The sequence below is a fragment of the Pseudonaja textilis genome, chromosome 3 (assembly GCF_049901715.1).
Source record: "Pseudonaja textilis isolate UNSWEBS1 chromosome 3, rPseTex1.2, whole genome shotgun sequence".
NCBI classification, from domain to species: domain Eukaryota; kingdom Metazoa; phylum Chordata; class Lepidosauria; order Squamata; family Elapidae; genus Pseudonaja; species Pseudonaja textilis.
This window is the reverse complement of record NC_141992.1, coordinates 149,636,025-149,663,801: the sequence shown is the minus strand read 5'-3', so window position 1 is coordinate 149,663,801 and position 27,777 is coordinate 149,636,025. Positions and strand designations below refer to the sequence as shown.

Here is a 27,777-nt window from a genome sequence, read left to right as displayed (position 1 = left end):
AATCTGCCTGTTTGCACAGTCCAGTGTGCTGATTTTATTTGATGTTTCTAAACTGTATTTACAAAATACATTCGTATGCTCAATATTTTACAATCTCATGTAGAAAAAAATCCACACTTTATTAAAATTGCAGTAATATAATTTAGATTTTACACTTCATTGCAGCCACAGACCCATATCTCTAATGAATAAGCTCTTTAGCAGGTTCCCAGTTTGATCACTAATACCCGCAGGGTCTTTTTATTGGACAACAAGGTAAAGAAATGAATTTAAACCGGCGGTTGAAAACTATGTGCTTTCACAAAACAAACGTATTTAAGCGATGTGGGGTCCCAGGAAATACTCTATGATCAAAACCAACAGTTTCAGGATATTAACAACTCACATTTGGTAGAGGTGATCAGAAGATAGAAGATTTTTTCCGGTGTTCTGGGAAGTTGTACATTCTAGGGCAGTTTAAATATATCAGGTTACACAATTGTGATACAGATCTGAAAAGCTGCAACTCTAGAAGAGATTCAGTGTAGACCCATTCGTTCTACGAACTATTATTTTTTAAATCAGGAATTCTGGGAAACAAGCTTCCTGTGGATTCTGAATCCTCTGTAGACGGAAAAACCCACCTTTTTTGGTTCATCAACCATGGCAGTCTTCTTCCATAAAGCAGAGGATACTTGGGCACCAGATTTTTGAAGTGTTTCCCCTTTACTTTTCAGTGCGCAACATAATACTGTGTCACTCTTATGTACAACACCATCATACTGCAACACTAAAAAGGCACATGTCCTCTGATCTGCCTGGCAGTTCCCTCATCTGTTGCCTCTTCTTTCTCTTCACGTTCTTTGTTCCAGTCTTTAAGACCTTCTGGAAGTGAAGTATCTTCATCTAAGCTGCCCGTGCCTTCAACAAATTCTTCATAGGTTGATTTTTCAGCAAAAGGTCGGGGGCCAAGCATTTCAACCATATCACTCTTATCCAAAACCTCTTTCTCTAAGAGCCTTAAAGCCACCTGAAACAATAGGCACACATGTATTACAAGGAAGTTCAGCCTCTAATTTTTCATGCTACAATCTTAATATAGAGCTTAGGGATAAAAGAAATTCCAGATTTTAAAACCATTCACCTCTGCTGAACATGTTCGGAGCAGGTTACAGTATTACTTATTACTTAAGGTCTTCCAGGTAAAGAATATGCAGGATGAACTCTTGAATCACTGTATCCCTGGGTATTTCAAGTTTTCCAAAAACGAAATGTGTAACTTTTCTTCTGTTATGACTAAAACATCATTTATAGTAATGAGATATCTGGAAATAACATTTCTGCTACTCTCAAAGTTTTTGGTCAGTGTTTATGGCTATTATTTTTGTATTACTTTTGAAAAAATAACATGATAAATTCAATAGATATGGATTTTTCTGATACGCAAAGCTTAGTAAACTACCACTACCTTAATTTCATATTGGAGGTAAGCAATTTTCATTTGTTTCTGTTCTGATACCTATATCCCTGGAAACCAGGTAATACTGGAATTTGAAAGGAAAAAGGAATTGGAAGAAATGGATGTCCCCTTTTCTTTGATCAACTAGAAGGAATCCTTATGTTCGCAGAGAATCAGGTTTGGACCCAAATAAGCAACAGTCTTTTAACCTATTTAGGACAAGAATCCATACCTTTTCTACCTCCGCCTTCTTTCCAGTAAGTAGAGATACTGTCCTTTCGTAAGCTATGTTAATAAGTGTTCGCACTTCATCATCTATCAATCTTGCAGTTGCTTCACTGTAGGGTTTTTCTAACACCATGTCTCCTTGCCGTGGAAGATCGAATGAAATTTGGCCAACTTTTTCATTCATTCCAAACTGAACAATCTGAGGATTGAACAGCAGAGCAGTTAAGCAATTTCTATAACATTTAATCAAGAATCTAATATTAGTGGGTAGTGTTTTCGGAGATAACAAGCTGATGAACATTAGCTGACAAGCTGATGAACATTAACTGTTGATATGTTAATATGAAGATGGCTTCTGAGCAAGAACAGATTAAAAGTCCCAGTGAGAACCTTTGCCAGGGAATTGCTGGCCAAGATCCAGGTTCTAACTTTTGAAAATCTCTCTGGAAAAAGGATTGCCCATTTGCACTCTGGAAAAGCTACTCCTCACAAGGAGGCCACAGGAATTGAATTTCTTGATCTGCGATCCATTGAGAATTGAGCAGTTTTGGAGTGAAGGGATTTAAAATACACCCTTAAGTGCAGAATTAATATTCATTTAATCATCAAAAGCCTCACTTTCTTAAACATGTTACACCCTAAAAGAGACATTCCAAATGGCATTAAAGATAGACGATTCCCTGGATCAGGATTAACATCAGATAATCAAGTAGAATAATATCCTAATCAAGGAACTACCAACTCAAACAAACAAACAAATAATAAATAACAACTTCATCAAGGAAAAAACAACACCTCCACCAAAAATGACAGGGCAAGCTATTATAATACAAACAAACAGCAAACCTCACCCTCATATAGCACTGAAGATATTACCTAGTTGGGTAATAAAATGTCTGCAAGCAAACAACCAAACTCAGAGAACACCAAAGATATCACAGTTCAACCCTGAGCTACATATAGTTTCTTCTAGAGGTGAGGCTGCCTGGATGTGAGGAGGACCAACAGTTAAGTGCCAGTACATCTTAAGTCTTGCACTTGTATGGCACCGTCTGCCAAATGCTTCTTTCTTAGGCTATCCAATGCTTCACCCCTTTTGTATTTCTTCTGCTGTAGTAACTGCAAACTCCCAAGAATTAATGGACTGGGATATGACCTTTCAAAACAGTTCTTGGCTCTTTGTTTGAGCTATCGCATCTTCCTGGCTTCAGAGAGGAGGAAAACAGAAACAAAGACCACCATTTGCCGCTTCACAGAAAAAAGTATCCGGCTTTCAAGGCTGATATTCATTATTCCCACCTTGAACTGATATATGCAGTTAGCTCCATTGGCCCACCATGTGACTAGGGCTCTCTGTTCTAATTAACAGTTCCTCAGTTCTGGCCCAAAAATATTCTATGCCTGCTACATTGTCCCACCTATTACTGTTCCTTTTATTCTTCTCTTCTTTTCTTATCTTCAGCCTGATGCAAAACCCTGAGGGAGAATAGGCCTTCTTTTTCTGTCCTAGGCAGAGTTAGGCCTGAGGACAGGTATCCTTCACATCTAGATGGAACAAAACCTAGGCCATATATAACTAATCCTTGACCTATGGCTCTTACGGACCTTCCCCACTGTGGTCATATGTTGGATGGTTGTAAAATGAGTCGGTCACATGGCCAATCCAACTTTATGACTTTTTTGCATCGTTGTTAAACAAACACCATGATCATAAAATGAACACCATGGTTGCCACTCAATGGTTCATTATGGGCATGATTTTGCCAAAAACCAGAAGTGCTGGTTTTTGGCAAAACTATCATAAAAGACAGACACATGATCCGTGTGGCTGCAAATGGCCACAAATCCAGCTGTGTTGCCAAACACACAAAATTCCATAACGTGACCCTAGAGGAAGTTCACTGTTGAATCTGAGTCAAAAGTCCTCTTTTGGGGGGTCTGTCAGAACTTTGACTGGTTGCCAACCTGTTAAACTAGTCGTAAATTGAGGACTATCTGTATAAAGTTTTGAATGTTGTATAAAATGTGGATTTTTCTTTCTATTTCACAATATTAGTACTAATGAACATTCCCTGGCACTATATATCAGAAGATTCAAGATCAGTTAAAATACTGCTTCGCAAAAAATATGTGAATTAATGAATTTGCTCCCATCAGATAGTATGACAGCCACCAATTTAAACAGCTTGAAAAATTACTAGAGAAATTAATGGATTACATCACTTATCAACAGACCTGATAATTTTCCTGTACCTGCTGAAACAATTGGCAGGACTTTAAATATAAGTTGTCAGAAAGTAAAAGTTGGAAAGCTCTTACTCTTGCCCTTTGCATCTATAATGTACTGTATGAACCATTTATGATGTGGAACACCAGATTAGATAATCTTCACCTGATCCATAATGGCTTTTCTTATATTCCAAATGAAAGTGGCTTTTTAAATATGGATATCAGTCATTCTATTGAAATATTACTATTAAATAATTGAATTTAATAGTTAGAACGGAACTTCTACATATCTATTAAAATAAAATATTTTAACTAATCACATCAAATTTTGTAACAAAAGTATTCAGTAGAAATTAGGGATTCCATAATAATTTAGTTATTAACTCAATAATACAGGCAGTAGAGAGTATAATACTACACCAGCATCACTGAAATGTATGGAACCTGCTCAAGAATGCAATACACACACTTCCCATTCATTCCTGTGTTCTCAGAGGGCTGCTTTGGAAGAGGCACTTCCGGGATTTCACCCAATAGAGCCTGTAAAAGGGGATGAGGCACATGCTTAATAGCTATCCAGGAAAGTTCTGTTTAGCAATAAGACAGGCCCAACCTAAGCTGTTATGAGGAGACCCAACATTTCAGCGTAAGTCTCCAATTCCTCTCGTTGCAGTTAAGGTCATAGCCTAAAAGCCTTTTAGTTGGGAGATGCTAATCAAAATTATATAGTACTTTGGACATGGCTAGATGATAAAATTTAAATGACCAAATAGGAGTTTTCATTTTTGCACGAAGAAACAGAATTTTGGGAAGAAAGCAAACTCATTTTCAGCCTGCATCTAGCAGATTGCAGATGAATCTTTGAGAGAAACTGTGGTATTGTCAGAAGATATTAAGAGGAAATAGCATGTACAAGCAATATTCTTGCCAGGCAAGATTTCTACAAAGGTGGTAAAAACACCAAGTAAAAATACAGACCTGAGCATATGCACTCTGAGTAACTTTCTTTAGGTCGTCTTGGGCTCCTGTTGTAATTCTTCCAAAGAAGATTTGTTCTGACACGCGTCCTCCCAAAGTCATACACATTCTGTCCAGAAGCTGTTCTTTTGTGTACAGATACTGTTCTTTTGGCAAATACTGAGCATAGCCCAGTCCTTTCCCACGAGGAATAATAGATACCTTGTGTCAGAAGAGAAATACAAGTATTTTTATAACAAACCAACCAACAAATAAACAAGAAAGAATTAGCCTATAACAAGTCCGTATTTCATATGATGGCTTTCTCTGCAAAGACACTTTTAAGTAAGAAATATGTAAGGCATGACTTTTGGATTCAAAGATAGTTAATAGTTTCTATATTAAATGGACAATGATTAATTCAAGGCATCCTGGTTTGAAAGCCTGCACTGCAAGTGGAGATGCCAAGGAGACATATAAAAGGCTTACCTATAATTTATCTTAACTGAGAAGCAATCCTTCGAAAGAACCTCTATGCCAGAAGTCAACATACCTTCAGAAGTGGATCAGCGTGTTCCAGAAACCACCCAGCAACTGCATGGCCAGCTTCATGATATGCAACTGTTTTCTTTTCTTCTGGTTGCAACACTTGCGTTTTCTTTTCCAGGCCTTTGATTGGTTAAATAAATAAGTATTCAATCAGTGTATCAATTTCTATGGAACATACTTCTCAGCTGCTCTGCCAATAAGTGGCTAACAAAAAAAAACATGAAACTAGTAGATAATTTTTCTGTTCTCCCTCTGCATGAGTGATGAATTACCACAGGAGAGGAAGAAGAAGAAAAATTTTTAGGCAGAAGCCACATTGGCTCCTACATGCTATTTTCAAGTCAGAAGCAGAATATCATTGTTGTTTCATAGCAGGGGTGCCAAAATACAAAGTGCCAGCCAAAGCAAAGTTTTGTGGGTGCCAAAGCCCCTAAGTGAGTAGAGTTAAATAAATAAGACTCTGTTTTTTGTGGTTTTTTTTTTTTGCAGTTTAATGATTTACAGATGAATGGGCAAAACAGGTGTCTTAAACAAGTGCACCTGTCTTATCTGTTTAAAATTCCAGCCCCCTATCCCTGGGGCAATTAATGAAAAAGGGGCTCTTACTGCATTAGAGGAACAAAATGCCATTTGACAATCAAAATTTTGACTGTCATGTTTTTGTCATTCCTTCTAAATTTTTAATTCCTCCTCCATCCCTGTAAATTATTCTATGGACACTGCACAGATGCTCATGGCATCTGTGTGTCGCATAAAACCTAGCGTTGTCCATATGCTAATATAAATATTTGCCAAACAAGCAACATTAGATCATGAATAAAAGAACCAACTGATAACAGCACTGATAACGTAATCCACAATGTGTGAGCTCTCACCTCCTATCACTCTTTCAATAGCTTGCTCAAAGTGCTTTTGACTGATGGCATCTGCAAGATGTCTTGCAGCAATTAAGGCAGCCTCATTGCATACATTAGCTATATCCGCACCTAAAGGAAAGAAGGGATAAGAGGCATGTAACTCCAGGCTATTTCCAATTTTGTTTTATCATTTACCACAAGGAGGATATTTTGAAATTTTATTTCTCAATGGCTAATGTTCTGCCAAAATAAATGCTACTCCTGGAAAAATCAAACTCCAAATTAAATTTTGAGTCAATTAAAGATTATCTGTTCAGAATCAAGGTAAATAGTTAATATGCTCATAAAGAATCCATTCAGTATACCTAAATAATTGGGACCAAAAAAAAATATTTACCAAGTTCCAGAAAATGATGTTCAGTACGCTCAAGGCAAACCTTACTTTGTTATTTACTTTTTTCCTTTGAGAGGCACTATGCCAATATGCCATCTTCAAACTCTAGGCATGTGACATTAGGAAAACTAAAAGCAAAGTCTTCTTAATATAAATACAAAGTCAGTAAATGATATTTGTTATGCAATGTATTAATAGCGCATTAGTTATTACATAGGATTACCTACCTGAAAATCCAGGGGTTAGTGATGCAAGTTTCCGTGCTAAATTATCTTTATTCAAGGCAGTATCCAACTTAAGAGGTCTAAGGTGAACTTTGAAAATAGATGCTCTTCCCTTTATGTCTGGTGGCCCTTGGAAAATTATAAAAAATACTTTTAAAATACACTTTTTACAAATATTTCAAACGTGTATACTTTTTATAAAAGCCAACAGTAACATCTAATTACTCCATTTCTCTCGCCCTTCACGTACAAAGAGTATCCAATTTGAGAATCTTTTAGATAATAAGCAATTTCACATATTAAGTCTGCTAAGATGCTCCAGGAAAATAAGAATTCCACCTGATTTCCTCTCTACATATTATTATTTAATATCTTTACAAAGCCAATATGAGGAACAGCTTACCAATGAAGATCTGTCTATCAAAACGTCCTGGCCTCAGAAGCGCAGGATCCAGGATATCTGGTCTGTTGGTGCCTGCCAAGACGACGACGTTTGTTGTGGTGTTAAAACCTGGGAATAGAAAGTAATATTGAGTAATTATTGATTATTACAATTACATTATTTTCCAAAATAGACCAATAAATTATGTTTTGAGTCTTGATTATTCAGAAAATCCATAAAGAGGTGAAAATGCATTTGAGCTATATTAAAATGAAATTGTAAGAACTGTGCTTCAGCAAACATTGCTGAAAAAAGCTGTTTCAGTTAATTTTTAAAATAATTTTCCTTAGTCCATAGTTCTTTACTGTATTTGCTTTCTAATTCTCAAAGTTAGTTACATGGAAACAACAGAATTTATTTCCATTTTATCTCTATAATACTGTAGTTTTATTTTAATACCTAAATAATAAGATGTACCAGAATTACTACAATATTTAAACAGTTACCATCCATTTCTACTAGAAGTTGATTGAGTGTATTTTCTTGTTCACTTTGCCCTCCAAAGTTACTCCTTCCTCTCTTTCTTCCCACTGCATCTATTTCATCAATGAAGAGAATGCAAGGTGCATTTTTACGAGCCAGAACAAATAAATCACGAACCTTTGTAAGAGAACAGAAAGTATTTTCAATGATTTAGAATTCCACCCCTTGTTTTTTATTCAACAGAAAGTTACAGCAAAGTAATGAAATCAGGAAGATTGTATTGTACCCAATAAACAAAATGTAAAATGCATTTTGTGTAAATTGTAAAATGTTTTAAAATGCATCAAACATACATTTTATAATTAATTTAAACATAAAAGTATGTTGTTGTTTGAGAGCCAAATATATAGAAGAGCTGGATTTAAAATGAATGTAGGTTGATCCAAATTCTATCTGCTAGAGCCAGATCCTTTCAATTTTAAGTATGATCTAAATAATATGAAAGGCTCTTATTTGTATCTTATTTTTACATCCGACTCATTAGAAATAAAATAAGTAAAAAAGGTAATAATACCTAATAAGGATATGCAAACTTGTTCATAAACTTTTTTAGGTATAGAACACTTGGCATTTCAAGTCTGTTTCGTTCTGAATATGGATTGAAACATTCAGGCAGAAGGTGGAGGAGTGGGGGAGAGAGTGGGGGGAGAAATCCAATCCAATCCCTCTGCCAAGGAGCTGTTTTGTTCTCAGAGAGGCTGCCTGAAACAGGTTTCTCCAGAAATCCAAGGTTTTCAATCAGTCCTCAGGAATTAGCCAGCTTGAATCCTTTCCCTGCTGATCATGTAGGCACCTAATGAAGACATGTCTCTTTTCTCAGGCTCCCTGAGAAACATCAGCGGAACAGTTCTTCTTATCAGTCATATTTCTGATCCCTATCTTTTTATGGTATCTGATTTTATATTACCTTTAATTTATTATTTTATATGTGTATTTTATTTTATGAATTGCATTGAGATGGTTTTCTATAAGTATCAACATAACTTTCCCTAAGTGCTGTTTTAGATATCTCAACCAGCCAAATGCTGTTCTTCCAGGCATCAGTCACTCCCTTTGCACCTAACCCTTATGCATCTCTAGCCTTCTTGTTCAGCATATACAGTATATCAACAATCTTGTTCTAATTACTAATTAAAAGACCTGACATGAACTAATTAAAAGAAACAGACAGGAAACTGCATATCCAAAATAAGGTTTCTTAGAATCTAAGTGGGATATCATTGAATGATAAACTTTGACAGCTATAATTTGAAAAAGAACTGTAATCTGGATAATAACTAAAGTACAGGGTATTATCAGGTTTTTAGGCTTTCCATGTTAACTATACCCTTTTAATTAATGACATCACAATAAAAGAGCAAAGTCATAGACTTACTCTAGCAGGACCCACACCAACAAACATCTCTAAGAATTCAGACCCATTGACTGTAATAAAAGGAACATTGGCTTCCCCAGCTGTTGCTTTTGCTAGAAGAGTTTTCCCAGTGCCTGGGGGTCCAGTCAGAATAGCACCCTAAGAAAAGATAGGAAATAAAAATTAAGCATGATTAAACACACACACAAAGAGAGCGTTATCATCATTCGCTTTTGTCATAGTACTAGCAAAATTCAGCAAAGAGTTTAGATCAGAGAAAATGTGAAATATTTAAGAAGCACAATCTAAATTATAAGATCCTATGTCAATACAAGGTACATACTTCCTACTGGTGAGATGAAGCCAACCTATATTAGTTTGCAAGGCAGTTTTTAGATCAGGGGTATCAATCTCATGCTGTCACGTTGTCATGTGACATATCGCGACTTTCCCCCTTCACTAAACAGGGGTGGGCGTGGCTAGTACATGACGCATCCGCCCCACGGGCTGTGAGTTTGACACCCCTGCTTTAGATTATAGCTCCCAACATGCACAGAGCAGTATGAACATGTTTATTTTTTTAAAAAAAAAATGCAGCCATCATTTGTTGAGGTAAATCATATTTAGTGAAAAGTTTTTTTGGATCTTATCTAAAAGGAATAGGATTGAGTTAATCCAGCAACATCATCAGTGAGTTCTTTACAGTGCATAAATTAATAAACACATTTTTCTTATTCATGCAGATAATTAAAATAAACTAACATAAATAGAATGTAGGAAGACAATTGTGATTAAGTTTGAAATTACTATTCCATACCAAAGAAATGTCTAGATATTTCTAGCTCTAAGTTAATGAATGCCCTTAAGAATTAGTACCTTTGGGATCTTTGCTCCAAGATCTTGATACTGCTTTGGGTTTTTCAGAAAGTTAACAAACTCCATTATCTCTAATTTAGCCTCCTCACAGCCAGCTACGTCTTTGAACTTCACATCTATTTCATCTTTTAAGACTTTAGCAGTTGTTTCACCAACACTGAAGAGTCCACCCATTCCTCGGCCTCCTCGGCCTAATCCAGCTGCTCCTCTTCTTATTGAATATAGCAAAAAGCCAATTATAAGGACTGTTGGCAACATATTTAGCAGAAATGAACTAAAAAAAGGATAAAAACTGAAAGTTGGTATAAAGCATGGCTTAGTCAAGATATTCAAGCAACTTGTCAAACTCAGTGCATGGAAAATACATTGCAATGTGTATATTTACTGTGTTAGGAATCTTCTAAACTTAATAGAAAGGCTAATATTTACATTAGCAGAATATCTGTTCTTTCTTTAAAATGTTTAGAAACACACCATCTTATTATGTCCTAAATAGAAGAATACTGGATTTATTTATTTTTCTGACATTTAGCACTCTTATACCTTATTGCAAACAGCTCTATGTGTCAGAACTGCCACCTAACATTCTGCTATCGCTTGGTGCCAATCAGCAATGAACTCCAGGAGACTGGATGAAAAAGGGGAGTACCAAGGGGTAATGAAAAGTTCATTGTGTTGGCTAGGTATGTAAATTCAAGGTCAGACAGCTAAGAATGGACTGCAGCTGCTTTCCAACCCACACTTGAGTGACTGTTCCGAAAAAATCCTTTTCGGATTTGATTAGACATTTGAGGGCCATTATGGAAATAATTCTAGGAGACACGGTGTTAGACCTGCGGATTTTGGAGGCGAATTTCAATTATGGCTTAATGTCAGACCTGGCTCAACTTGAACTTTTAAGTAAAACAATCCTTGACTCTTTGTTGAGAAAGGTATAGTTTACTAAAGGTCAAGTGAAATAAAGTAGAGGAAAGCTAGAACTGAAATTTCCGCACCAAAATACCCAAGTCTAACATCCCGTCCCCTAAGGTAGTTCCCATGCTGGTTCCTAAATGTCCAATAAAATTTGAAAATGTTTTCAGAACGATCCCTTGAAGTATGGGTTAGAATGCAGCTGTGGTCCATTCTAAGCCGTCTGACCTTGAAGTCGTATCTCTAGCTGATACATTGAACTCTTTGTTACCCCTGGGCAGGGATGGGATCCGACCAGTATAACTACCGGTTCTGTTGCTTTGCATCACGTGTGCATGCGCGAGTCGTGCGAGTGCAATTTACAACCTGCTGAGCTGCCCGGACAGCTGAGTAGTGCTGCGTGCGGGTGTGCAGTGGTTGAAAAAGCCCCTTTTTCCTGCTTTTTCAACTGCAGTTGTGCTGCACAAAGCAGCTGAAATTGAAAAAGCAGGAAATAAAGGACAGGTAAGAGACCAGGCGGGTGGGCGGGTCAAAACAGCAGCAGACATGGAACCAGTTCTACAGAGGTGGACAGAACCGGTAGAAACCCACCCCTGCCCCTGGGTACTCCCCACTCCCATCCAGTCTCCCCAAAGTTCATGGTAGACTGGCACCAAGCGATAGCAGAGCATGAGGTGGCAGTTCTGACACTCAGGCTACTTTTAATGAGGTAACTGCAAATATAACTAAAGAGAACTTTGGATCCCAACCATTATTTAAAATGATGAAAAATGAAATTCAGATTAAAAACAAGGAAGCAATGGTCACACACGGAAATAGCTAAAACATTCATTTCCCAAAATACTGAAAAAAGTAAGCAGCAACTGCTCAAAAACCCATATTTGAAGGTCATCTTTGCTTTTAGTTCTGAGAAGCCAACAAAGGCTTAAATGACATAATTATTCAATAACTTTTAAAAACAGCTGCTCTTGTAAAAGTGAATCTTTATTTAAAGTTTTCTTCAAAAAATTCAGCCTTAGTCTCAATAACCCTTTAGAAGAATTGTTTAATACTGCCTTCTAGTGATTTTTAAAGGAAAATTATAATGCAAAAATTAAAATCTCTATCATTTAAAATGCTTACCCATCACTTTCTGCAGTATATACTACTGGCAATTTGTTCTCTCCTTCTATGCCCATCTCCTGTTGGGCAGTTTCCAAGTTCCGCTCAAATGTATCCACACTCCCAATATTAAACCAAAGAAATTGCTGTAAACAGACCAAAATAATAGCAATTTAGTTTTACTACTTACAGTAATTTTAGACAAATAATAACACTTAAATTTCAGAGAGAATGATTCCATTATGCATTAAGTGAATCAGAAAAATTACTTATTGAATTACTATTCAGCCTTTCATTCAGTTCAAATTGCCACATATAGCACTTTGTTCAATTCCCTCCCCCCCCAAACATGTTTAGTAAATATGTAACAAAATTAGAAAATTCTGGATTCAAATGCACACACTGATTCAGAAGATTTTAAAGATTAATATACAATTGAGACTAACAGATTTTCTTTAGGGGTTTGATGAACAAGTAGTTGGAAAAAATCATGGAAATAATTTATTTTGTGAATGCTAACCGAAGTGAGATTGCTATATGCACAAAAATGAAAAGATTCGGCATTAACCCCAATGGAGAAACCACCGGTGAAGATGATGGAACTTACTGAGATGCATAAATTGACTTCTTTGATCAGAAAAATGACAGTATCTGTTTATTGCTAACCAGAAACCTATGTGGATTTTTTTGCATAAAACAGAAAAAAATGAACTTGTATGATGTATGGTTTTGATGATTAGAAAGAACGTATTACTACTGAGATGCTTAACAGATTAAAATTAAAAACATAAATTTCTTAAAGTGTAGCAAAAAACCCCAACATTTCTGCTTTATGAGCCAGACTTTTGTCAATTGTATATGAAGGCATAGACTTTTGCCATAATGCTAAGTAATAGTGGGGATCAGTCATTATTTAACTTATAGGAATGCATATAAGTATAAATGTTGCAGCCCTTGATGTTTGCAGGCTACTATAAATTCAACTTACCCCATCAATAGGAGATTTCCCTGGAATAAAGATGACTCTAACAAAGCGTTTGTTCACTACTTCTAGTTTGTCCACCTATCAAAAAGAAAAAGAAACATGTTATTACCAGTTTTCCTTGTTCATATAATACTGTGCCTTCTATTTGTATAAAGGCAGCAAAGTATTAGTACCAGATTTATTAACTTCTCCAAACTGCTCTCCTTGTTCATTAAATTACAGGCTTTAAATCTGAATCAGTGATACACTCATATTTTAAAAAATGTGTTCAATTAAAATAACAAAGAAGATGGGTGAGGTTGATAAATTCTCCCTGTGAACAGACTGCTATTGCTTCCTGTGATTCATAAAACTGTGCCCTTGATCACTGGTCCAAAATATAATGTTGTGCAACGGGAGGAAGAACTACAGAAAGTCAATAAGAATCCACTAGTTCCTGCTTTGTGGTCCTTTATGTGTCTTGAATTGCACTGTGTGCCCATTCTTCAAACAAACAGAATAGTACCTGAAGCCATGGATTGATTAACATTACTTAAACCTATTTAATGCTATCATTTGGTAAAATGTGCATTTTTTGGCACTTGCAATAGAGCTTTTTCTGAATTTCAGCTTTCCTATTTAACTTCTGAGGTACAATAGTTAAATGTGTTTTACACACTGAATTATGTAAATTGCTCCATTAGCTCTTCATCTCTAATGTTTGTGTGTCTAACAAAGACATATTCTTTATATGTCCTACATTTGTATATTAAACAGTCCCATACAAGTCAAAAATTGATTCCCCCCACAACTGAAAAACCAGTAGGCCAGGGATGGGGAACCTTTTATGGCTCACTCAGGAATTCTGGGAGTTGAAGTCCATAAGTGATAAAAGAGCCAAGTTTCCCTACCCCTGTTCTAGGATTTTAGTTATAAGTCATTTTGTATCAGGGATATAAGGGACTGAGTCTTCTGCATGCAAAACACTAGCTCTGGTTACTACACTTGATATTATATAGCTATTTTATTTATTTGTAAAATGTTAACCCAATCCAGACTAAATGTTCTATGATCTGTTAGGCTAATCTGTGATTAGGTGAATTTAATCACATTGATTATAAATTATATACCAATGCTATCTTTCATAAGATTACTTTCTATGGCTACTTACGACTCCTTTGGAAAGATAATTGTTGACAAAGTCTTTCCATGTGATTTCTCTTCCAGAATTCCTGAACATAACATAATAGATTACCAAAGACCAGAAAAGAGAAGTTGAGATGAAATAATATCGGAACTCTTTATCATCCCAGGGAAAATCACCCTAAAAAGAAAGAAAAGGCATTACTACTTCCAGAGGACAATTCTATATACAAATTTCTTACTTTTCACTGACAAAAACAAGCATGTAGCTTTTTAAATATCCTACTAATCACAATCCTTCACATATCTTTTATATTGTTCTAAAAATATCTGAATTCTGTACATCACCCTAACACGCATTAAATGACGGGCACTGTAAATTATAAAAACAAGCAAAGATTATAGTTGAGATAAATATAGCTGCTTACCAGAAATAGTGAGCTTAGGCCAGAGAAGTATAAATTTAAAATATAGAGTAGCTTAATTTGTATTGGCTTCTACACTAATATCAAATTTTATTTAATATTTCCTTAAATTAACAGCATTGCAAATGGAGTGTCATGTATTAATATATTTATTTACTAAGGCTTATATATGCTGCTCCAGTCCATAAGGACTTTGAGAGGCTTACATTCCCGTATCTCCAGATATTAGGTAGCAGCTTTACCACGTTGCCGGTTTGGGCTAGGGTTAAGAAATAAAACAGATATCAGCACATTCTGTGCTAAATAATCCCTTCCAGTAACCTTATACAAATGTGTATAAAAGGGATACAAGTGACAAGCTCGGCAGCATTTCATAACAGAGTATTCCCCCCACCCCCAAGCTACTTTTCCTGTCTTCACTAACACTGACTGGAACGTCTTTCTTCAGAAACCATTGTATAAAACAGTGCCTGTCACTCTTAATCCTTGAGGGGGTGGGCATCAGGACAGTCACACTACTGTACCCAATCCCACCACAGGTCTTCCATGTGGTCAGCCAATAAAATTTCAGTACCATACTTAGTCTGGAACTCAACTAAAAAGGATAGTAAAAGTCCACCATATTATCAACAACCTTCCTAAAAAGGGAGACTAGATTATTGTTATGGTTGTTGGGTTGAGTATTCTTCAGGAGAGAATGTATCATCATTTCCTTCAAAGCAGACAAGGCCATTGTCTCTCTCATGGATCCATTATCTATACCTCCAACCCATCTTTCTGCTACCTCTTGGAAAAAGAATTGGAACCTTTTGTAATCTTGACCACCAGTTAGAATCTTCTTTCTTGCCACCTTTTTTGCCTCCACTACTACCTCCTCCACTGCCAGTTTTGGAAGGTTGCTGGGACTCAGCATCCTTTGCATCTATAACAAACATACATGTGTTTCAATGGAAATGATAAAAGATTTATTAAAATTATCAATCTGACATTCTCAGATATGGACAGTTCTGTATACACAATATTTATACATTAATCGCTATAATAGTCAAACTAGGGCTTCAAGTAATTACACCATCAAATAATATTTTGCACATTTAACCTAGATGATGGGTATCAAGAAAGCTTACAAATTTGATTAAGAAACACTATTACATCCAATTGTTGTCCTCTATTTCCCACCTAATTGAATACAGATACCATTATACAGAATAGTGCAACTGCAATATGTGATAAGAAAGCTTCAGTCATTTTGGTGTGCTTATAATCTCAAAGCCAGAAGGTACACAATCTGAGGTCTTGGAAAACCTAGAATGTAATCCTGGAGTCTTTCAAAAATTATCAAATGCCAATTTTTAATGTGAGAAAAAGGGGGAAATAATTAACTACACCATCATAAAAGAATTGTACTATTTTAATTAGATTCTAACATTAACAAAATTTTATTTGGGACCCATTTGACATTTTTTTGCATTTTTTACTTCATTGAAAGTAGTAGTGTAGATTCAGCTTTGCTATAGAGAAAGGTATCTCTCGCAAGCACTGACTTCCTTGTGTCAGGAGTCACATGGCTTCTTTCCCACAAAGTACATAAAACGGTAAAAATCTGATTCTGGAGTTTTTGCAATTTTACAAAGTTTGTGTTTACCCAGTCGCTTCAAGATAATAACCTAATATTCACATTATGTGATTATGCTACTATCATTAGAACATGTAAATACTGAGGGAGACAGTTTTGTAACCAATTTACAAATTACAGAGCCCCTCAGGAAGATATCAAGAAATAAACTGGTATGAATGGAATGTTTCAAAGACTGCTTGCAATTTTCTGGTACAGTATTGGATTTCAATAAGACAAGAAGCAATGGGTGGAAGCTTATCATACATTTCCAGATGTATTTATTAAAATATCTGTACTAATGTTATGGCTTGCAAAACAGAAGGCTGAAAATTCAGTTTCATCTCCCAGATGCCCTGTGGATCCCAAGGGAACTAAGCTAAGTTTAGCCCAGGGGTCTTCAAACTTGACAGCTTTAAGACTTGTGGACTCCAACTCCCAGAATTCCTCCTCCAGTCAGGTTAGCTCAGGAATTCTGGGAGTTGAAGTCCACAAGTCTCAAAATTACCAGGTTTGAAGACCCTTGATTTAGCCTAACAAAAAGAAGGCTTAGGAATGACATGATAGTTGTCTTCCTATACTTGAAAAACTGTCATTGGGAAAAGATGATTGATTTATTATCCAAAATAACTGAAGACAAGAGAAGAAGCAATGGGTGGAAGCTTATCAGAGGAAGATTCAACCTGGAACTAAGGAGAAATTTCCTCACAGTGAAAACAGTCAGTGGAACAGCATGCCTACTGGAATTTTGGGTGCTCGCTCATTGGAGGTTTTCAAGAAAGGATTGGACAACCATTTGTCCATGATGGAATAAGGACTCCTGCCTGGGTGGTGGGTTGGACTACATAACCCCCAAGATCCATTCCAACTCTATGATTCTGATTCCTTGCATCCTGATCCTACTTCTTGCTCTGAAGTAGCTGCTTAGTCATTCCTGCTGCAACCACTACCCTTCAGGGCAAGGGTGGGCAAACTTTTTGGCTCGGGGCCCTCATTGACTTTTAAAATTTGACAGACGGGCCACCACCTGGTGTTGAAATGCCTGTCATTACAAATCAAAATCAAATGAATGCAATCATTCACATCAAACCTTAATTCTGTACCAATCTTTGGCGGGCCGGATTAAAAAGACCAACGGGCCGGATGTGGCTTGCGGGCCGTAGTTTGCCCACCCCTACTTCAGGGGGATTCATTTGGCATATTAATGTGCAAGATGCAATATATTAAAATCCCTTTGTAGCTGTATGATTTAAAAATTAGATATTCAAGTGGAAGTAGAAATTAGAATTGTTCTATGGGCATTTTCACTGCAATTTTCATATTCGCTAAGAAATAAAAAATCCAATATAAAATGCAGTATTCCAAGATGAACACAAAGTGATGCTTCAAATGAAAGGCCTCAGTCCCAAATCTTGAAAGGGGCTAGAAAGAAATTTACAGATCATCGTAGCAGTGTCTTCCCCCTTCCAATGAATGTAGTTTGAAGTATCAATGAAGGCTAAATGTCTAATTGTTAACTTATACAAAGATAAACAAAGATTTCCTGGTATCATGCAGGAAACAGATATAAATTTTTTTAGCACAAATGTATGGCTATCTATTATCTATTTCTTTGCAAACAGCTGATGGGGAAGGTGAAAATTTCTTTTGATAGATCTCTGTCCAGAAACAAGAGAAAGAGACAGACTCTGATTCTGAAGGAGATCTCTCATTCATGACAATATGACTGTTTGCAGACTAGGTTTCCAACTAAATAATTTGCTGTGATTGCCCAGCTAATTCTGTTTAAGCTACTCCATCGGCAATGTCTTCAGGATAAAAAGGTCAAAATTAGCAAGATGGCAGATGGACTATTACAATACAGGCCTCATTTCTCTAAATAGCACACAATGTTGGTGGATGTACAAAAGAAGTGGAACTTCCATCAACGTTTTTCTTCTACGCACTTGCTGATTTTGACATCCTCTCCTATGCGCACTATTGCCCTCCATATTACCCCTTTTCTTTGCCCTTATTATTTATGACAATTGAGCCCAAAATTTCCATTAATTAAGCAAGAGTTAAGTGAATTATGCCCCATTTACAACCTTTCTTAAGTGAATCACTGCAACTGTTAAGTTAATAACGTTGTTAAGTGAATCTGGCTTCCCAGTTGACTTTGCTTGTCAGAAGGTTGCAAAAGGTGATCACATGACCCCGGGACACTGCAATCATGATAAATACATGCTAGCTGCTAAGTGTTTGAATTTTGATCATGAGGATGCGGCAATGGTTGTTAAGTGTGAAAAATGTTCATAAGTCACTTTTTTCAGTGCTGTTGTTAACTTTTGAGTGGTCACTAAACAAATGATTATAAGTCAAGGACTACTTGTGAAATACACAACAGCTATCAAATAATCAGCTCTTTGCTTTCGAGCAACACCTAATATATAACAAATCTGACAATTAACTATAATTTAATACGATGAAATCAATCTGAAATGTGCATAAATGCAATAGATTTTTCTTCTAGCTAAAAGATGCTCACAGAAAGTAGAATAACAGAAGTGAAGAACAGGAAGATTATATTTAGAGGGAGACATTTGAACCAGTTTAATCCCTGAATTATACAAAAATAAATATGCATACTAATGCAAGTGATCATTTGAATTAATGACTACTAAAATGGAAGTAACCAAGTTAATATTCATTCTACATACAGGCCTTTAATGAAAGAGCATCTTGGTACCTTTGGGTTCTTCACTGGGATCTTTTGCATCATTAGGTTTCTTTCCCCCAGGAAAATATTTTTCAAATCCTATTAAAATAAAGCAGTGGAAATAAAAATCACCTTGACATTGATGCCTAAGACAGTAAAGCATCAGTATATCAGGTGGTTTCTGGGTGCAATTCAAGGCACTGGTTATCACCTTTAAAGCCCTTCAGGGCAAACACCATCATTACTGGTGGGACCGTTTACCATTAGCTGCTTCTTCCCATTGGGTGTTATCAAGCAGGATGGGTGTACTCTAGATTCTGTCTATCACACAGCGTCATTTGGCAGATCCAGGAGGCACATCAATCTGGTTGCAACACCTATCTTCTGAAATGATACCTCTCAAAGATTTGTACAATCCTCACCTCATAATTTTCCAGAAAAGCGGGGGAGGAACCCAGTTATTCTCCCAGGCCATGGAAAAGGGTGGTTGTGGAGCTCCTTTTAGTTTAGATTAAAATTTCTAGTTTAAGACTCTATTCCCGGACACTTCCGGTTTGTCGGCTTTGGTGACAGCAGGGATTCGCCTTCTCTGCGATCCCTGCTGTGCTAGCCGCCTTGGTGCCTCTGATCCTGACGGATTTGGAGGCTAAGGCTGCCCTGTTGGGGCAGCTGAAGAAAGGGGGGATCCGGACGGGGGTGAGGGGCATTGCAACACCCCCCCCCCCAGCCGGCAATAACCCCCTTCTCTCAAGACGGTCGAGCGGCAGTCTTTTACGGCCGCCATAAAGAAACCGGCAACTGGATAAAGAATGTGCAGGAGGAGAAGGAGTTTTTAAAAGAAAGTTTTTTCTTGGTCGAACTGGGACCTTAAGGACATATTTAACACCTGGGAAAGTATTGGCTTGGAAGCTATAATGTTCCTGATTGATGTTTTCAGCTGCGAAGAAAAGTGACGAAAAGGGGAAGTTACTCTCCCTCCCTTATGGAATTAACAAATGGACAAGGGAAACCAGCCTTTTGATAAAAGGTAAAACCTAAACTCCTTTGTTATAAGTGGGAAGGGAGAGGCTTGGGAAAACAAATCTTTACTCTAAGACTTTGCTGGAGGAGATGCCTTGAAGATAAAGAGAATAGAAATTAATTCTAAGAAAGATTTAAAGCACAGATTGGACGTTTCTTCTTTCCCTAATTTGACTTCACCCCTAGAAAAGAAACTGTAAAAAGAAGAAGCTTGTACTCTGCCTGGACTGTTTGATGACTGTGGGATTTTGGGACTTTGGAGAACTGTTTTAAGTTTGGAAATAATTGATTGGCTTAATAATAAGAAGAGGATACAGAAAGAGAAGAAGAAACTGTTCAAAATGGCTCTATCTCTTGATGAACTAAAAAAACAATATTTAAAAATAAAGAAAGAAGGCAAAGATGTTATGGGAGAAGCCCTTTGTTTTCTACATATGGCGCTTGTCATGTGTCAGCAAATTAAACAACAGCTGGAAGAAGCCGAGGAAGAAGAAGCCATTTTTAATGAACTAAACGGTGTGACTAAGAAAGAAAGGAGAAAGAGAGGAGCGAAAAGGAAGGACTTAAGAAATAAAAAAATGTTTATGAAAGAGAAAAAGAAGATGCAAAAACAACAGAATGCTAGAAAGCAAAAGGAAAGAGGAATGCAACAGAAAGGGGAAATCAAGAAGGCAGAGGTTTGGAGAGGAGGGGGTAAAAAGTTTAGGCGGGCTAAGAAGGAAAGGGAAAAGGGGGAAAAAAGTTACAAAGGTATAAGACAAGATGGAGAAAAGGGAATTTTTTTTAGGGATAATGGGTAATATATGGGATTTTTTTTTAAAAAAAGGGGGATTCTGCAAAGTACACATGAGTATTGTAATAGTGGTATTTGTATTATAAGTAGATAATCAGAACTTTTTAAGATCTAATGACTAAAATATCAAGGTATAACTTTAAAAGGTTTAATAATGAATGATAATAAGTTTTAATATAGAGTTTAATGGATTAATGTGTTGATTGTTATGGATTTATTATTGTAGTATGTTTATGTCTTATGTGTGTGTGTTTAATTAAGAATTAAATAATAAAATCTCGGAGGAAGACTAGATGAGAATAATTATAAACAAGCCAGAGGAAAATATAAATTTGATGACTGAATAGCAGATAAATCAGAAAGGAAATATGATTGAATAATGATTAAAGAGAAACAATGTGGAATTTGGTAAAGGGAATTTACATGTTTATATGGAAATGGGATAAATTATAAGTATGTGATATAAAGCAATATGTTACCTGCCTTGTAAAGATCTACAATGGAAAGAGGTTTTATGTTTTTAATGTTTAATGATGTTTTGTTTTGTTTGTTTGTAAAATCAATAAAACTTGTTTTTTTTTTAAAAAAGACTCTATTCCCTTTTTCTTTACATTTTTTTATTTTATCTGTAAGCTACCCAGTCAGGTAGCCTTGACTAAGATTGATTAAACAAATGAATAAATAAAATAAAAATCCCATTAATAAAAAAAAATGACACATAATTGTAACATAGTTCTTCCATATCTTCATATTCCTAGATCCTTAATTCCACCAAGTGGCTAATTCAGTTAGGCTACACTTATTAAGCAAAGGAAAATACTTATTCATCCCCCAAAACACTTTCCTTTTAATAACAAGAGAAGAAAAATATTATCCCTGGTATAAAGAAGCAATGGACAAGATTTTTTTTTTATTTGTGCCTTAGAATAATTTTTGACATTCCAAATTTGTATATATGTGCACATTTATTTCTTAAAAAAACAAAGCCACATTTAAGAGTACTGTATTTGATATAGTTGGCATAAAGAAAAGGGATATCAAAAATCAGATGTTTACCTATATTATAGGAATGTTTTCAAACTTTTATAAATAATAATAGACATTTTGACATTGAGCTAAAAATATTTCTTTTCTATATCATAAAGGCAAATCAGTGTACTTTCTTTGGTTTCTTTTATTAATATTAAATTGGTCATTAATCGTTCTATTTCAGTATAAAATATCCATTTGTAGATATCTCCTTTGAATTTTTTTATTTTAAATTAAAAGAAAAGATATTTTGATTTGAAAGTATCTGGAGCTAGAGAAAGTTTTCAAAAATTATGAAAATACATGCACAATTATATTGATAGAATTTTAAGATGTTGAAACTTAAATTATAGAAAAGTAGAAGCATGCATATTATGAGTTTAAAATCTCATTGCACATCACTAGCTTCCAGTAAGTATTATAGACATTATAGTATTTGAGGAAGATGTAGCTGCTGTATATTTTTTTAAGATTGTATAAAGAATTTTCCAAATGGAAATTTCATTGAATACAATTGAATACATATTAATCTTTGCTACTTTTTAATAAAATACACATTTTGCAGAAAATGACAATATGTACAATAAATATATGAAACATTGATTGGTTTCAGAAATAATCATACTCTGAACAAACTTTTGAAATTAATGAGAGATTCCCTTTATCTCAGCGGATTTATTTAAAGTGACTGAATTTGAGTATTTTAAAACCACAATATAATCTGCAAATCATTTTCATATGTCTCTCTTACAATTCAGAATAAGTCTTGTTACCTGTATACATACTTTACATACAGGAGATAACAGTATGTAAGCTATATGGCATCATTATTATATAACAATAATTACCTTTTGGAGGTTGGGAAAAGAGTTTTTGGTAAGCAGCAATTACATTTACAAGGAGACTGCTTCTGTTTGTAGGAACCTGGGAGATCACTTTGTCATGAAGCTGAAAAAAATGAGAATAATTGTTAAGAATGAAAATCTTTTCAGATTTTTTTAGTACAATTGCATGCACATAAAGTAACTTAAGATGCTTACAGTAAGGATTACTGGTAAACTGCATCCAATATTCTCTTAGATTTGAATTTACATAAACCTATCTAGGATTATATCTCACTGATGTCACACTTCCACTATACTGTACATTCCCTAACTTCTTCTGAATTCATATGAGAGCCCCAGGAAAGCAGTACTTGGAAATGGCTTTTAACATGCAACAATATCACAGACATACAGAGATCACATTTGGAATTTCTTAAAAGCCTTACAACAGCCTCATATCAAACAATACACTGATCACCAGAAATGATCAGAAAGTCCATGCAAGGAGTAGGAGATGAGGAATAAATAATCCATGTTGGAAATAAAACTGTCTGGTAAAGGGAAAATAGAATGTTGTACCAAATGTATATGGAGATTCTCACTGAATCTCATGCTTGTCTTAAAGGTACTTTTTCAAAAGGCCATCAGGCTGTTTTTTTCCTTAAAGAAAAAGATAGTCCAGTTACCTTTTGAAAAAGCATCTTTGAGACTGAATGCTGTAAATTTCTGGCAACAAATTTAACAGAAATCTTATTTTTCTGTTTAACAATTTTACAGTTAGGTAAGGTTGTGCTAAGCTGGGATTCACTGAGTAATATGAATATGAAGGACTGGATTATACAAGGAACAAACCTACCATGTTATGGTTTAGCATGGTAAGTGGTCCACCCGTCCACTATATATTTTGGGGGCTGGTTTTGAAAATCTTGAGGGGAACTGCTTTTCTGCAACTTATAATGGAACAAAACTTATTTAAGTTAATCTATTTCCCAAATATTTTTTCTACAATTACTTACCAGCTAACTAAAGCATAATTAATATGTGCTAAAAATCATGCGGAATAAAATTCTTGCTTCCTTATGGAATCAGGATTTAGTCAAGCATTTTAGGAGAATCCCAGCACATAACAGAGAGTAGGGGATTTTGTTGCACTGTAAAGTGTTTTTTTTTAAGCTTTCTGACGATGTTGAAGTTCACTCTTAAGTCTACTACAGAGGATGCTCCGTTTTAGAAGATTATAGGATATTCATTAGTATTCAGGTTACCCTAAAGTGAGCAGTCCTGATCTGAACAGGCATCTGTTGTGTTCTTGCCGCGAGCAAAACCGCAAGCTACGCAAATGTGCTTCGTCCCAGCCGCTGGCTCAGTCCGTTCGGGTGATTAGGGGCTCAAGCAGAGCTTATGGGGGTGGGGAGGGCAGCAGTGGAGGCATAGGAAAGAAGACACCCATCTGCCCTTGCCCTGCTGATCGTATGTGACTCACTCACCTGTCTCAAGGAGCGGGAAGGGCCAGTTCGACCTCGGGACCAAAACTGCAACTGAGCTCCGGGGACCCCGGTAGGGGTGCGCCGGCAACAACCGCGCGACAGCCAGAGGCAGCGGTGAGCCATGGCCCCCCCAAACAGGCCTAAAGGGCCCACAAGCACAACTCTCTCACGCCGCTTGAAGGGGCTGGACCACGCTCCTGGCGCTTCGCCTGCGTCATCACGTCGACGTCTTCCTCCTCCTCCTCCCCATGCGCGCGCAGTGTCACCGCGGCTGCCCTTTGCCTGGGAGCGTTCCGTTTCTTTTTGCAGCCCTGGGGTTCTTGTGGAAGCGCCGCTACTCCCCAAGGGAGCAGTTTTCGGGCAAACTGCGCTTCCGTGCTTTTCCAGAAGGATCTTTACAAACATGAAAAAGATCAGCTAAAGTACAAGCAGAGATAATAAGTTTGAAAAGTTGTAAGTTTAGAATTATATTTGCAGACTTTCTTCATACATAAAGAGTTTCGCAGAGGAGGATAAAGATGACTTTCTTTTGTATGCTTTTGCTTCAAGACCATATCATAATAATTTGGCTTGCACAGAGCAAATCAAATATAACTGGCTTGTTTTTTTCCCCCCAGAATTCTTAAAAACATCTGATGTTGGAAACTGGACTGCTAGATTCTTGTTGGTGAGGAATACAAGAGGGATTTATGTTCAAATAAGTAATTGAATTGCAGCAATTATTCTCAATGAACACAAACTGTTTTCTAATTAAATGGCAATTATCCAGGAAATATAGGGCTGTGGTGGCTCAGTGGCTAAAATGCTGAGCTTGTCAATCAGAGAGGTCAGTAGTTTGGCAGTTCGAATCCCTAGCGCTGTGTAATGGAATGAGCTCCTGTTACTAGTCCCAGCTTCTGCCAACTTAGCAGTTCGAAAGCATGTAAAAATGCAAGTAGAAAAATAGGGACCACCTTTCGTGGGAAGGTAACAGCGTTTCATGTGCCTTCGGTGTTTAGTCATGCTGGCCACATGACCAGAGATGTCTCTCCGGACAGCGCTTGCTCTTCGGCTTTGTAATGGAGATGAGCACCGCCCCCTAGAGTCAGGAACAACTAGCACATATGTGCAGGGGAACTTTTACCTTTTTATCCAGGAAATAAAAAGCATGGTTTCAAGTCTGCTCCAAATCTGAAAAACTGTTTTTTTCTATATGTTGTGGAAAGGGAACTTCATGAGGACAGTGGTGACACCCAAGCAGGAAAAGCCCAAAGGGAACATCAGGCCAGCCATAAAACAAACTTGCATAGGAAAAGAGATTTAATAAAAGGTATTGAAAGAAGCCCCCTAGACAAAAGCCAAATAATTAAGAAAGCTAGGGAAACAAGAAAAAGAAATTCCTTACAAACAACAGGTCATGCCAAATCAGCAAAACAAATAGATGCAAAATATATTGCAAAGGAGACAGACAGGAGATTGCCACAAAACAAATATAAGAAAACATTAGGACGAAACTGATAATCCAATCAAACCACCCCGCGGAGTTTACCCTCCGGCGGAAATGAAGACAACCCCCGACAGGATTTAAAACATTAAGAAATACAAACACAAGCACACACACACACAAAAGGAGAAAAGGTATAAAAAATCAGGGGTTTATTATACAAAGATGGCTAGCCTCAGGAACGCAGGCTTCTTGCTATCTCTTGCCTTTCTGAGAAATAAAAAGAACCAGCTTCCAAGCAGTTGTCTGTGTCCTTGCACCAGAGCCCTCCCAGCAGGAAAATCGAGCCTTCAGAAGAAAGGCATTTTCCAGCCTTTCAACAATGTCTATGGAGATTCTCAGTTATCCAGGTCATGGTTGTCCCAAAGATGTTTTTTTTCAAGAGGCAACTTGACTTCCTGGTTTTCTTGAAGATGTTTTGCTTCTCATCTAAGAAGCTTCTTCAGCTGTGACTATGGTTCTAATTTTTTTACTACCGGTTCTGTAGGCGTGGCTTGGTGGACACGGCAGGGGAAGGATCTTGTAAAATCTCAATACCCACCTCACTCTAGGGGAAGGTTACTGCAAAATCGCCATTCCTTACCCACCCTACTAACCTGCTTTCCAGTTCCATTCTCCTGTGCAGGGCAACAAAAGAAGATCCAGCCAACCAGCTGGGCCTCAGGAGCAGAGAATAAATGGGGGTGGGGCTAGTCAGAGGAGGTTTTTGCCGGATCTCTGAACTACTCAAAATTTCCTCTACCGGTTCTCCAGAACTGGTCAGAACCTGCTGAATACCACCTCTGTCTGACTGGATGGTGGGGAATGGAAGGATTTATACTCTTTGCAGACAGCTGGACATTTGCATTCTTTTAGCGACTTAAGGTCACCTTTTTTTTCATACTTCAATTTTACAATGACATGGTAGGTGCAACTGATGCCCTTGCTGAATCAGCTTGAACTGGAATGTATAAATGTGATACTCTGAGTTCTAGGACATTCTGACAAGCAGCAAGGGCATCAATAGCAAAAAAAAGTTTTATCTTGCTCTTTGTTCACACTACTATTGCATCAATGCATGACTGGTCTACCCTTCCTCCAGGTTAAAAAAATAGTTTAGAAGGGACTTAAGTGTATCACTGCCAAGAGTTTAAATTACAAGGAAGTAAATTTGTACTGGGCATCTAGAAATTTTTTTTTGACATTAAATCTAATCCAGTTGGCTGAACCATCTAATCCAGTTGGCTGAACTACAGATGTCTGGGGTTGTAGTACACATAGTAGTAATACTGTACATTAGGTAACAGCTGAAATTGCACAATGCTAGCTTTCAATTCTGTTAAACCCAAATACCTACGGTATTATGTGAACATGCCCATCTGATAGGGCTACGTTATACCTGAGTTTCTTTTTGTTTTAATTAAAATTAGTGATCCAACACAATAGACTATTAAATTCAGTGGATTTAGCCAGGCGTATATTAAAACAAGAAGGTTCTTCTTTAAAGTTGTTGAAAGGCTTGAAAATGCCTTTCTTCTGAGGATTCAGTTTTCCTGCTGGGAGGGCTCCGGTGCAAGGACACAGACAACTGCTTGGAAGCGGGCTCCTTTTATTTTTCAGGAAGGCAAGAGATAGCAAGAAGTCTGCGTTCCTGGGGCTAGCCATCTTTGTATAATAAGCCCCTGATTTTTATACCTTTTCTCCTTTTGTGTGTGTGTGTGCTTGTGCTTGTATTTCTTAATGTTTTAAATCCTGTCAAGGGTTGTCTTCATTTCCGCCAGAAGGTAAACTCCGCGGGGTGGTTTGATTGGATTATCAGTTTCATCCTAATGTTTTCTTATATTTGTTTGGTGGCAATCTCCTGTCTGCTATGGAATTTACTTCGTGTCTTTTGTCTATTTGTTTTGCTAATTTGGCATGACCTGTTTGTAAGGGATTTCTTTTTCTTGTTTCCCTAGCTTTCTTAATTACTTGGCTTTTGTCTAGGGGGCTTCTTTCAATACCTTTTATTAAATCTCTTTTCCTATGCAAGTTTGTTTTATGACTGGCCTGATGTTCCCTTTGGGCTTTTCCTGCTTGGGTGTCACCACTGTCCTCATGAAGTTCCCTTTCCACAAAGTAAAGTGCTGTCCATTCTGAAATTCTACTGCAATGTTTCTCAACGTTAGCAATTTCAAGAGGTCTGGACTACTACTCCCAGAATTCCCCTTCTAGGAGTTGAAGTCCAGACCTAAAAATTGCCAAGGTTGAGAAATGAAACACTGTTTCAGTAA

The 27,777-nt window shown here is 36.8% G+C and overlaps 1 protein-coding gene across 1 annotated transcript; it reads right to left on the bottom strand.

The window, feature by feature from the left end:
• Positions 1-4: 4 nt before the first annotated feature.
• AFG3L2 (AFG3 like matrix AAA peptidase subunit 2) lies at positions 5-24,283 on the bottom strand. The gene is made up of 17 exons (XM_026699415.2): positions 24,043-24,283; positions 22,580-22,679; positions 18,920-18,988; positions 15,383-15,498; positions 14,180-14,332; positions 13,033-13,107; positions 12,066-12,190; positions 10,032-10,305; positions 9,177-9,314; positions 7,765-7,918; positions 7,280-7,387; positions 6,880-7,005; positions 6,277-6,387; positions 5,406-5,521; positions 4,874-5,074; positions 1,671-1,865; positions 5-1,009 (listed from the first exon to the last, which is right to left on the bottom strand). The coding sequence occupies exons 1-17, from the start codon at positions 24,163-24,165 to the stop codon at positions 770-772; spliced, it is 2,424 nt and encodes an 807-aa protein (XP_026555200.1). The 5' UTR covers positions 24,166-24,283; the 3' UTR covers positions 5-769.
• Positions 24,284-27,777: the final 3,494 nt, after the last annotated feature.